The following is a 14,202-nucleotide window of genomic DNA, read 5'->3' as shown; positions in this document are numbered from 1 at the left end:
GTCGTGAAGAGGGCACAACAACGCCTCTTCCCCCTCAGGAGGCTGAAAAGATATGGCATGGGCCTTCAGATCCTCAAAAGGTTCTACTGCTGCACCATTGAGTGCATCTTGACTGGCTGCATCACCGCTTGGTAAGGCAACTGCTTGGCATCCGACCACAAGGCACTACAGAGGGTAGTGCTTACGGCCCAGTACATCACTGGGGCCGAGCTCCCTGCCATCCAGGACCTCTATACCAGGCAGAGTCAGAGGAAGGCCTATTTTGACTCATCACATACGCTGCTGCTACTGTTTACTATCTGTCACTATATTCCTAGTTATATGTACACACAGTATATCTAATTATGCTATAATTATAAAATCAGTCTAGACAACCTGGTTATTATTGTCCCAAAACTATTGGTTCTATTGACACCTGAGTGTAATGAATTAATACATTACACTAAGAAGGAAGTGTTTAATGACAACTTGAATAATTGATCAAGTCTGAGAATGATTGAGGAGACTAGTTATAAGAATAGTCCAAAGACTTATAATTCTGGCAATACGAGACAATGACAAGTTGACTACACATTGCAAAATGTCCCTGTAAATTTACAGTAACATACTGGTAACAGAGTTGCCAGCAACCTTGTCATACACGTCCTGGTATTGTCAGTATGAAAGTGGATGCACTCACTAACTGTAAGTCGCTCTGTTTTATAGCAGGGATGCTGTTTTACAGTAAGGAAAACAGTCCTGTGATATGCAATGCAGTATATTACTTTGCTCTATAAAGAAACAATTAACTTGGACCAGGACAAAGTGTAAACCATAAATATGGTTATGCCTGCTGTTTTTTTTACCCGTAATATATGTGTTGGGCAGGGAACAAAATGTAAGCCTATTCCCTCAAGTCCAGCAATGCAATTTTAGAAATATCCAATTTATGTCCCGGGAGGCTTTTTTCTCCTTTTTCAGGAACTGTTAACTGTTAACTGGACTTCATCTCTCCTCGGTGAATCAACGTTGCGTTGTGCATTTTTGGACTTTAAATTCATGATATACAGTATACCCATTGGTTCTTGAAGAATGTAACTTTGAACTAAGTTTAGTTCAACTGTCGTACCTCATCAGAACCCAAAATATAGATGTTTTACTTCAATGTTTGTGTCAATGTAAATGTAAACAAACACTGCAAAGCCTCAAAACATAGTTAAAACTATATGTTTGATATCATGGATGGTCAGTCCTTGCATCCATAGCGCTCTCTTGAGAGTGGTTACATTTCTACAGCCCCATCCCTCAGCTTTTTACCAAAACAGTGGCGTGGTGCCGCATTGTTGTTGTTTGAACTGCAGATTGCCTCTTTAAGCTTCCATAGATGGAACACAGAGAGCAGCTGTGGCTGCAGGCTAATGGAGTGCACAAACAACTGCAATTCAGTCAGCAGCCAGAGCTTATCCTTCTGAATTTTCTTTATTTAGGTCCTGTTCCCAGGAGTACAATTCAAATAGATTTTCTAAATTTGGCTTCATATGGATCATCATTAGACAGCACACCCTGCATGCACCATTATCTTGCCCTACCTGTTGCATACCCCATATTGCAATGTTCATTCAGTCCCTTCCATTCCTTGAAAATGACCACATTTGGCTACCATGCTCTCACTCTGGTAACAGCAATGGAAATTAACGAGACCACTGCGGCCAAATCAATTCAAACTAACAGAAACTGAAGTATATATTACACAATGTTGACAAACAATGACCTCTAAAAATGTACTTTGAAAGAGCTAAAAATAATATTTCATTGAATTTAAGACAAAAAAAAAAAGACCACAACATTCTATTGCCCTCATTCACGATAGACTCTCTGAGTGACTGTAAACCTTTAGCAAGGCATCCTCTCCCCCATGCTTCCCCCCAGCCAGTCACTAACCTCCAGAAAGCGAACATGACCAAAGCATTCCCTGTCAACCCCAGTGTTCCAATAATACACACGAAGAAGGCCACGATGTAGTGGACATGGTCTGGGACGTCCACCTTCTTGAAGAAGCTGTGCTGGACCTGATGCTGCTCCTCCATGTTGCTCGCCTGGCCCTGGACCATAGGGGTACCAGCATCTGTCCAGTCCATTCCAACGTGCCCCAGCTCCCTCTCGCTGGCTTTAGTCGCACTCTCTCTCTATCCTCTCTCTCTCCCTCTCTCAAACTCCCCCGTCTTTCTCTCTTTTTCTGTATCTCTCTTTCTCACACACACAACCACTCTCTGTCTCCATCTGTCTCTCTCTCTCAAACACACATACTCTCTCTCAGTCCCTCCTCTCCTTCTCATATCACTCTCTCTCTGTCTTTCTCTCTCTCCCAGTCACCGCACGCAAAGCAGATTCAGTCCCACCACCCTGTGCTATTATGTCAGAACCATAATGTCATCCACCAGCTACAGAAAGCAGGCAGCAGGCAGCAGGCAGCAGGCAGCAGCAGCACAGACACAGAAAGGGCAACGATCCTAACTCTAACCCTAGACCAATGACCCTAGCCCAATGATCCTAACCCTAGCCCAACGACCCTAATCCTAGCCCAATGACCCAAACCCTAGCCCAACGACCCTAAACCTAGCCCAATGACCCTAACCCTAGACCAATGACCCTAACCCTAGCCCAATGACCCAAGCCCAATGACCCTAACCCAATGACCTTAACCCTAGCCCAACGACCCTAAACCTAGCCCAATGACCCAAACCGTAGCCCAACGACCCTAACCCTAGCCCAATGACCCTAACCCTAGCCCAATGACCCTGACCCTAGCCCAATGACGCTAACCCTAGACCAACGACCCTAACCCTAGCCCAATGACCCTAACCCTAGCCCAATGACCCTAACCCTAGCCAAATGACCCTAACCCTAGCCCAACGACCCTAACCCTAGCCCAATGACCCTAACCCTAGACCAACGACCCTAACCCTAGCCCAACTTCCCTAACCCTAGCCCAATGACCCTGACCCTAGCCCAATGACCCTAGCCCAATGACCCTGACCCTAGCCCAATGACCCTAACCCTAGCCCAATGACCCTGACCCTAGCCAAATGACCCTAACCCTAGACCAACGACCCTAACCCTAGCCCAATGACCCTAACCCTAGCCCAATGACCCTAACCCTAGCCAAATGACCCTAACCCTAGCCCAATGACCCTGACCCTAGCCCAATGACCCTGACCCTAGCCCAATGACCCTAACCCTAGACCAATGACCCTAGCCCAATGACCCTAACCCTAGCCCAATGACCCTAACCCTAGCCAAATGACCCTAACCCTAGCCCAACGACCCTAACTCTAGCCCAATGACGCTAGGCTAATGACCCTAGCCCAATGACCCTAACCCTAGCCCAATGACCCTAACCCTAGTCCAATGACCCTAACCCTAGCCAAATGACCCTAACCCTATCCCAACGACCCTAACCCTAGCCCAATGACGCTAGGCTAATGACCCTAGCCCAATGACCCTAACCCTAGCCCAATGACCCTAACCCTAGCCCAACGACCCTAACCCTAGCCCAACGACCCTAACCCTAGCCCAATGACGCTAGGCTAATGACCCTAGCCCAACGACCCTAACCCTAGCCCAATGACGCTAGGCTAATGACCCTAGCCCAATGACCCTAACCCTAGCCCAATGACCCTAACCCTAGCCAAATGACCCTAACCCTAGCCCAATGACCCTGACCCTAGCCCAATGACCCTGACCCTAGCCCAATGACCCTAACCCTAGACCAACGACCCTAGCCCAATGACCCTAACCCTAGCCCAATGACCCTAACCCTAGCCAAATGACCCTAACCCTAGCCCAACGACCCTAACTCTAGCCCAATGACGCTAGGCTAATGACCCTAGCCCAATGACCCTGACCCTAGCCCAATGACCCTAACCCTAGCCCAATGACCCTAACCCTAGCCCAATGACCCTGACCCTAGCCCAACGACCCTAACCCTAGCCCAATGACCCTAACCCTAGCCCAACGACCCTAGCCCAATGACCCTAACCCTAGCCCAACGACCCTAACTCTAGCCCAATGACGCTAGGCTAATGACCCTAGCCCAACGACCCTAGCCCAATGACCCTAACCCTAGCCCAATGACCCTAACCCTAGTCCAATGACCCTAACCCTAGCCAAATGACCCTAACCCTAGCCCAATGACCCTAACCCTAGCCCAACGACCCTAACCCTAGCCCAATGACGCTAGGCTAATGACCCTAGCCCAATGACCCTAACCCTAGCCCAACGACCCTAACCCTAGCCCAATGACCCTAACCCTAGTCCAATGACCCTAACCCTAGCCCAATGACCCTAACCCTAGCCCAATGACCCTAACCCTAGCCAAATGACCCTAACCCTAGTCCAACGACCCTAACCCTAGCCCAATGACCCTAACCCTAGCCCAACGACCCTAACCCTAGCCCAATGACCCTAACCCTAGTCCAATGACCCTAACCCTAGCCCAACGACCCTAACCCTAGTCCAACGACCCTAACCCTAGCCCAATGACCCTAACCCTAGCCCAATGACCCTAACCCTAGCCCAATGACGCTAGGCTAATGACCCTAGCCCAATGACCCTAACCCTAGCCCAACGACCCTAACCCTAGCCCAATGACCCTAACCCTAGTCCAATGACCCTAACCCTAGCCCAATGACCCTAACCCTAGCCCAATGACCCTAACCCTAGCCAAATGACCCTAACCCTAGTCCAACGACCCTAACCCTAGCCCAATGACCCTAACCCTAGCCCAACGACCCTAACCCTAGCCCAATGACCCTAACCCTAGTCCAATGACCCTAACCCTAGCCCAACGACCCTAACCCTAGTCCAACGACCCTAACCCTAGCCCAATGACCCTAACCCTAGCCCAATGACCCTAACCCTAGCCCAATGACCCTAACCCTAGCCCAACGACCCTAACCCTAGCCTTGTCCCCAATTATGTACTTCACTTCATCCAGCAGTCAATACGACTTGACCATAGGCTACACTGTAAACCCCAATATACTGTCATTACTCAAAACTTTTGAGGAAACCCGTTGCACTTAAAGCTGCAAAATGTAACTTTTTGTGCGACCCGACCAAATTCACATAGAAATGTGAGTTATAGATCTGTCATTCTCATTGAAAGCAAGTCTAAGAAGCGGTAGATCTGTTCTATGTGCTCTATTTTTATGCTTCCTGTTCTTAAGTTTTGTTTTTGCGTCTTTTACTTTCGGTTTTGTACACCAGCTTCAAACAGCTGGAAATACAATATTTTTGGTTATGGAAAAGGTATTTCACAGCGGTTTCGATTGTTCTTCGGGCCCTGTGTAGCTCGGTTGGTAGAGCATGGCGCTTGCAACGCCAGGGTTGTGGGTTCGATTCCCACGGGGGGCCAGTATGAAAAAAACCAACTAACGAACTATTTGAATTTGAGCAACCAGGAAATGGCGATGCAATTTCTGCATAGTGCTTCTTTAATAATCAAATCAATTCAAATTGTATTTGTCACATGCGCCAATTACAACAGGTGCAGACCTTACAGTGAAATGCTTACTGACAAGCCCTTAATCAACAAGGCCGTTTTAAGAATAATAAGTGTTAAGTAAACAATAGATAAGTAAAAAATTAAAGCAGAAAAATAACAGTAAAAATAACAGTAGCGAGGCTATATACAGGGGGTACCGGTACAGAGTCAATGTGCGGGGGCAGCGGTTAGTCGAGGTAATTTAGGTAATATGTACATGTAGGTATAGGTAAAGTGATTATGCATAGTTAATAAACAGAGAGTAGCAGCAGCGTAAAAGACAATGCAAATAGTCCGGGTAGCCATTTGATTAGCTGTTCAGGAGTCTTATGGCTTGGGGGTAGAAGCTGTTAAGAAGCCTTTTGGACCTAGACTTGGCGCTCCGGTACCGCTTGCCGTGCAGTAGCAGAGAGAATAGTCTATGACTAGGATGGCTTTTACCATTTTTACGGCCTTCTTCTGGCTGCCTGGTATAGAGGTCCTGGATGGCAGGAAGCTTGGTCCCAGTGATGTACTGGGCCATACGCACTACCCTCTGTAGTGCCTTGCGGTCAGAGGCCGAGCAGTTGCCATACCAGGCAGTGATGCAATCAGTCAGGATGCTCTCGATGGTGCAGCTGTATAACTGTTTGAGGATCTGAGGACCCATGCCAAATCTTTTCAGTCTCTAGAGGGGGAATAGGCTTTGTTGTGCCCTCTTCACGACTGTCTTGGTGTGTTTGGACCATGATAGTTTGTTGGTGATGTGGACACCAAGGAACTTGAAGCTCTCAACCTGCTCCACTACAGCCCTGTCGATGAGAATGGGGGCGTGCTCGGTCCTCTTCCTTTTCCTGTAGTCCACGATCATCTCCTTTGTCTTGATCAAGTCGAGGGAGAGGTTGTTATCCTGGCACCACACGGCCAGCTCTCTGATCTCCTCCCTATAGGCTGTCTCATCGTTGTCAGTGATCAGGCCTAACACTGTTGTGTCGTCGGGAAACTTAATGATGGTGTTGGAGTATGTGGACACCCCTTCAAATTGCTTGCTGTTGCTAACAGGTGTATAAAATGGAGCCCAAAGCCATGCAATCGCCAAAGACAAATATTGGCAGTGGAATGGCCTTACTGAAGAGCTCAGTGACTTTCAACGTGGCACCGTCACAGGATTTCATCACATTTCTGCCCTGTAAGAGCTGACCCAATCAACTGTAAGTGCTGTTATTGTGAAGTGGAAACGTCTAGGAACAACAAGGGCTCCGCTGTGAAGTGTTAGGCCACACGAGCTCCCAGAACGGGACCGCTGTGTGCTGAAGCGCGTAAAGATCGCCTGTCATTGGTTGCAACACTAACTACCTAGTTCCAAACAGAGCCCTGACCTTAACCCCATCGAACACCTTTGGGATGAATTGGAAATCCCACTGCGTGCCAGGCCTAATCGCCCAACATCAGTGCCCGACCTCACTAATGCTCTTGTGGCTGAATGGAAACATGTCCCCGCAGCAATGTTCCAACATCTAGTGGAAAGCCTTCTCAGAAGAGTGGAGGCTGTTTATAGCAGCAAAGGGGGGACCAACTCCACATTAATGCCCATGATTTTGGAATAAGATGTTTGTGGGTCTGAGTATAGTTACTTAAAGTGATTTTGTAGTCATTACTCAAACCGATAGTCACTGTAGAGCTGCGGTTCCCAAAATAGGGGTCGCAACCCCATATTATAATACCTTAAAAATCTAAATGAAAATGATTCAAATCTAAAAGATAAAATTCAACCAGAGAGCACCCTTAGATCATGGGAAAAGAATGCACTTGAATCATTCCCATGGTGAATGGCTAGGCCCGCTACTCTATGAAACCACACACTATTACAGAGACTTTGAAATTACCAGCTGCAGCTGATATGGTGAAAACAATGTGTGGGGAGGCAGAGGCACAGAAACTCACATCAATACCTGCATCGGATAACACTGTTAAACTAAGAATTTATGCTATTGCTAGCAATCAAGAGGAAACTCTGACTGAACAACTCAAAAACTCCCCAGCTTATGCTCTCCAAATGGGCGTTAGCTTTGAGGGCCGAGATGCCAATGCATTGACTTTTGTTCGCTATACATGTCGGGGGATGCTATTCACGAGGACATATTATTCTGTTTCACGATTCCCGAGCATGAAACGGCACAGGGGATGTTCAGTGTGCTGTATGGCTATATTGACGAAAAACAGATTCCATGAGATCTAATTATGTGCTTTCGTACAAAACAACTGGGAACTCGGAACTGGGAACTCGGAAATCTCCGACTTCCGACTTCAGTGTGTTCAAGACAACTGGGAACTCTGAAAAATAGTTTGGAACGGTTATCCAGCTCGGAATTCCAACTCGTGAATTCAGGCCTTCGACTTTCCGACCTGAAGATCACTGACGTCATGATTTGACCTCATATTTTTTAGAGTTCCCAGTTGTCTTGAAAGCACCATCAGTGCTCTCATCTGCATTAAAACCAAATATTGATCCAGATTGGATGTGACAGCAGAGATCAGGTGTGCACAGTCGACCACGCCCCCTGACTTTGAGAAACTCCGACACGACATGCATCAAGCACACCCATCTCATTACTGGTGGTGAGATTAGATACATTATGTCAGACTAATTTACAATTGACTGTCATAGCCTCACATTAAACATATGTGATGGTGAGTTGAGAAGACAATCAGAAATACTGTTATAATTTTGTTCAATTGAATGCCATAGCCTCAAATAAAAAAGTAAACATTGGATGTTGATTACATAATTTTTTTTCACATGGTTGGGGTCGCAAGAATTTTGAGATATCAAAATGGGGTCGTGGGCCCAGAAAGTTTGGGACCCCCTGCTGTAGGGGGTCCAGATTTGAGTTGTATCAGCTTGAAGAAAAAAATGTCAAGCCCCCACTAAGCCACGCCTCCAGTGAGTTCCAAAAGTATTGGTGGAGTGACACATTTGTTTTGGCTGAATTTGAAATTATACAATGACTATGAGGTTAAAGTGCAGACTGTCAGTTTTAATTTGAGGGTGTTCTTATCCATATCAGGTGATCCGTTTAGAAATTACAGCACTTTTGTACATAGTGGGGACCAAAAGTATTGGGACAAATTCACTTATGTGTATTAAAGTAGTCAAAAGTTTAGTATTTGTTCCCATATTCAACGCAATGTCTACATTAAGCTTATGGCTCTACAAATTTGTTGGATGCATTTGCTGTTTGTTTTGGTTGTGTTTTATTTTGTGCCATTTAGAAATGAATGGTAAATAATTGAATGTGTCATTTTGGAGTCACTTTTATTGTAAATAAGAATATAATGTTTCCCAACACTTCCATATTAATGTGGATGCTACCATGATTACGGATAATCCTGAATGAATTGTGAATAATGATGAATGAGAAAGTTACAAAGGCATAAATATCATACCCCCAAGACATGCTAACCTCTAACCATTACAATAACAGGGGAGGTTAGCATTATTTAGGGATATGATATGATGTGAAAAAATCTAAAATGCTAACCTCCCCTGTTATTGTAATGGTGAGAGGTTAGCATAACTTGAGGGTATGATATTTGTGCATCTGTAACTTTCTCAGTCATCGTTATTGACGATTAATTCAGGACTATCCGTAATCATGGTAGGATCCACAATAATGTAGAAGTGTTCAGAAACATATTCTATTCTTATTTACAATAAAAGTGACTCCAAAATGACACAGAGTACAGAGCCAAAACAACAAAAAATGTGTCACTGTCCCAATACTTTAGGAGCTCAGTGTAATGTCCCAGTGTGCCTTGCCTTTTGTAGGGTTACCACCCATGACTGACAGAGACATGGTTGTTGAATTCATTCATTTTCACTCCTGTGACCTTCACCAAGTGAATTCCTAGGCGAATGTTATCATTATAATTAAACTCTTTATGACAATACATTACATATCTCATCAGGCCTTATTTTGAGGCCTAGCTTTTCCCTAGTACAGTGGCCTGAAACTCATGGTTTACAGGCCACATCAGGCCTGCAAGTAGGGTTGCAAAATGTAAGTAACTTTCCCCAAATTGCCAGATTTGAAAAGAAATCCTGGTTGAAGGATTTCCAGGAATCTTCCAACTGGGATTTCTGGCAAACCTGGGAAATTTACCAGAATTTTGCAACCCTACCTGCAAGTTACATTATGCTGGCTTGCAAAGTGATGTGTAATTCCTATTGGAATCCAGTCAGTTGAAATGTTATTCACCCACAATGCTCATAATGTCTGCCAGGGTTAGGAATAGCGTGAGGAGACTACCTAAGCCATTTAAACTAGAACAACCATTTCAGTAACGGGTGCATTTATCTTTGTGTAGCATAAGACAAACAAAAACCCAGATATTAAAAACTATTCCAAACAAAAACCGAGATATTAAAAACTATTCCAAACAAAAAACCAGATATTAAAAACTATTCCAAAAACTCTACCTGCAGTAGAGCATGCCGGAAAAAAAGTTAATTTGTTATCATAACTTTAAAAAAAGTTAAGTTGATGTGACTTCGTTTTGAGTCAGTTATTTACTAAAGGTAAATCCTTGGGGTTTACAGTGTACTCTATATCTCTCCCCCTACTTTTTATGGAGTGAAGTCAGTCAGTCGTCTGGTGGATGAGAGAGAGAGAGAGAGAGAGAGAGAGAGAGAGAGAGAGAGAGAGAGAGAGAGAGAGAGAGAGAGAGAGAGAGAGAGAGAGAGAGAGAGAGAGAGAGAGAGAGAGAGAGAGAGAGAGAGAGAGAGAGAGAGAGAGAGAGAGAGAGAGATGAATGGATGAGACGTTCCAGATAGGAAGAGAGTAATTACTTCTTTCATCTTTCTAATCCCCCCCTGACACTCATATAATGGATGCTAGCTCAATAAAATGGAGCTAAGCAGATCATGAGAGAATCAATCCACTTGGACCTTAAGCACAACCCGTCTGGATGTATTCTACATAGAGGAAGGGCTGTCCATTGATGGGCTCTTGGTGTACAATAAATGTACATTTACTGTCATTCCTGTCATTTACTTTCATTCCTGTCATTTACTGTCATTCCTCAAGTCTTTTTTGTGGCCCATGATGCCGCTGTACGCTGCAACATACCCAACACTGGCCGAGAGACTACAGTGATACGCACACACACATCAAGGCAACACACACACACACGTATGGTTAAACATAAATACACACACAAACCACAGGCCCATGATGAGCAGATTCCTTCCTTTTGTCTACTGATCCAAACACAATCAGCAGTGTGGAAAGAACATTAGCCATTGATGGAATACTTGTGGGGAACACTGCATGAAGTACAAATTAGCATTGACTGGGTTCAATCCTATGACCCACATGCCCCAGGCCCTACATAGTAGCTACAGATATATGGAATCAATCAACTCCACCGTGGACAACTACTGAGAGCTCTTCGGTGGCCAAATGTGTTCTACAAAAGCATCATCCTTCAAATCGGTTTTATTCCCGTTTTTTTCTGAACACGTTGAAATAGAAACAGCAAAAAATAAAAATTCCCTTAAGCTGATATATTAGAGAACTTAAACGACAAAAACAATTAGGATTCTTCAAGGTTAGAATGGCATGGTTTCATTGTTTACATCGTCAAGGCTGATAGATTGGCATTTTGGTGCTATTTTGGATGGTTCAGCAGTTTGATAAAACCATGGATGAATCTCTAGATCTGTACCACAAGGTGAGATGGAAAGAGATATTTACGCAATAAGGCCCGAGGGGGTGTGGCATATGGCCAATATACCACAGCTAAGGACTGTTCTTAAGCACGACGCAACGCTGAGTGCCCGGATACAGCCCTTAGCCGTGGTATATTGGCCATATACCACAAACCCCCAAGGTGCATTATTGCTATTATAAACTGGTTACCAACTTAATTAGAAGAGTAAAAATAGATGTTTTGTAATAGCAGAGGTATACGGTCTGATATACCACTGCTTTCAGCCAATCAGCATTCAGAGTTAATCCTGAATGCTGATTGGTTAGAACCGCATTCAAGCCGGTGTCTATTCTACAAGTTACCACCGGCTAAATCGATGACGTTAAAATGCCTATTTACTCTGTTCCATCTGAATGCGCAATCCACTGTCTCATCAGCCCAGCCAAGCAATTTATAAACATGATCTCCACTATAAAAAGCATCTAGACATTATCTCACATTTCTTTTAGACTAATATTTAGTTTTCAACAGCGGGGATTTGTATAAACCTTACTGTCTGTCTCTCCGACATTTGCAACATTGTTTCAATATTCAAATTCGATCTCCAGCTGTCCCATAGTAATGAACGTGTCGGGAGTCGGGACGAGACAGACAGGCAGCGTTTATCTTTCTTTGGATATATACACAAAGAAATGTCAATGGAAAAAAGGTCAAACGAAACGAAGTGCAGCTAAGTTGCGGTCTTTCCAGCTTCAGTTTGAAGTGATTGTGTTAGCTGTGGCTAGCTCCTCTTAACAACAGTGTCCTGATGAATGAGCACATTTTGTATGCCAGGCGAAATTGCACCTCATTAGCTCATTGTTATGGATATATCCAAATAAATGTCACTAGAAAACAGTTTAAACAAATGCAAATGCGGCTACTTTGCTGTTATTCTGGCTGCACTTTTTGATGTGACCGTAAGTTAGCCGTAGTTGGCTAGCTAGCAAGCAAGGGATAAGAATGTTGCCAGCCAGTATGGCAATGGAACTTTTAGAACGAACGACTGGGTCGTGTCCATAGATACAGAACAAAAAGACTGAACGACTGGGTCGCGTCCATAGATACAGAACAAAAAGACTGAACGACTGGGTCACGTCCATAGATACAGAACAAAATGACTGAACGACTGTGTCGCGTCTCTAGCAACCGAACCGATAGAACGAATGACCAGCCGGCTTGGGTAGCAACCCTAGATTTGTGTCGGGACTATATCTTGTGGAAGGATGAAATAATATGAATAAATTAATCAAAAAAAGTATTATTTGAATATGTTGGTAACCCGTTGTATAAAAGTGATAATGCCCTCGAAGCCGGTGTTTGGAGGATATATTGGCACGGTTTGCAGGCCCTCGACTTCTTCTCGGGCCTAACAACACCGGTGCCAATATATCCTCCAAACACCGGCTTCTCTGGCATTATAGTTCATTCTTACATATTTAGTTTGAGCTGCTTTTTAAACAAAAGTAGAATTGAAAACATTATTGGTATTGTTGAATTCGATTTTCATAATAGCAAGCTAGGACTGATGGTTTGGTTAGCTAAACTAGCAAGTCTGTTTGTTTGGTTACCAAGGTACTGTAACTACTGTAGCTATCCAGTTAACTTCCTGTAGGTCTTGACCAGGTTTGCACACACTGCAGCAGGGATTTTGGCCCACTCCTCCATACAGACCTTCTCCAGATCCTTCAGGTTTCGGGGCTGTCACTGGGCAATACAGACTTTCAGCCCCCTCCAAAGATTTTCTATTGGGTTCAGGTCTGGAGACTGTCTAGGCCACTCCAGGACCTTGAGATGCATCTTACGGAGCCACTCCTTAGTTGCCCTGGCTGTGTGTTTCGGGTCGTTGTCATGCTGGAAGACCCAACTACGACCCATCTTCAATGCTCTTACTGAGGGAAGGAGGTTGTTGGCCAAGATCTCGCGATACATGGCCCCATCCATCCTCCCCTCAATACGGTGCAGTCGTCCTGTCCCCTTTGCAGAAAGCATCCCCAAAGAATGATGTTTCCACCTCCATGCTTCACGGTTGGGTTGGTGTTCTTGGGGTTGTACTCATCCTTCTTCTTCCTCCAAACACGGCGAGTGGAGTTTAGACCAAAAAGCTCTATTTTTGTCTCATCAGACCACATGACCTTCTCCCATTCCTCCTCTGGATCATTCAGATGGTCATTGGCAAACTTCAGACGGGCCTGGACATGCGCTGGCTTGAGCAGGGGGACCTTGCGTGCGCTGCAGGATTTTAATCCATGACGGCGTAGTGTGTTACTAATGGTTTTCTTTGAGACTGTGGTCCCAGCTCTCTTCAGGTCATTGACCAGGTCCTGCCATGTAGTTCTGGGCTGATCCCTCACCTTCCTCATGATCATTGATGCCCCACGAGGTGAGATCTTGCATGGAGCCCCAGACCGAGGGTGATTGACCGTCATCTTGAACTTCTTCCATTTTCTAATAATTGCGCCAACAGTTGTTGCCTTCTCACCAAGCTACTTGCCTATTGTCCTGTAGCCCATCCCAGCCTTGTGCAGGTCTACAATTTTATCCCCGATGTCCTTACACAGCTCTCTGGTCTTGGCCATTGTGGAGAGGTTGGAGTCTGTTTAATTGAGTGTGTGGACAGGTGTCTTTTATACAGGTAACGAGTTCAAACAAGTGCAGTTAATACAGGTAATGAGTGGAGAACAGGAGGGCTTCTTAAAGAAAAACTAACAGGTCTGTGAGAGACGGCATTCTTACTGGTTGGTAGGTGATCAAATACTTATGTCATGCAATAAAATGCAAATGAATTACTTAAAAATGATACAATGTGATTTTCTGGATTTTTGTTTTAGATTCCGTCTCTCACGGTTGAAGTGTACCTATGATAAAAATTACAGACCTCTACATGCTTTGTAAGTAGGAAAACCTGCAAAATAGGCAGTGTATCAAATACTTGTTCTCCCCACTGTA

General features: G+C 44.7%; 1 protein-coding gene across 1 annotated transcript in view; it reads right to left on the bottom strand.

Moving 5' to 3' along the window:
* Positions 1 to 2,090, bottom strand: part of opn4xb (opsin 4xb) — a gene marked incomplete at both ends in the record, with an annotated part of 31,708 nt that extends 29,618 nt beyond the window's left edge. Inside the window, one exon of the mRNA XM_084176649.1 lies at positions 1,921 to 2,090. Coding sequence (XP_084032775.1) covers positions 1,921 to 2,090 — 170 coding nt within the window. The remainder of the gene's footprint in view (positions 1 to 1,920) is intronic.
* Positions 2,091 to 14,202: the final 12,112 nt, after the last annotated feature.

Source organism: Coregonus lavaretus, assembly GCF_964263955.1.
Source record: "Coregonus lavaretus genome assembly, chromosome: 14".
NCBI lineage: Eukaryota > Metazoa > Chordata > Actinopteri > Salmoniformes > Salmonidae > Coregonus > Coregonus lavaretus.
The sequence above is the reverse complement of the archived record's forward strand: the minus strand, read 5'-3'. Positions and strand labels throughout refer to the sequence as shown.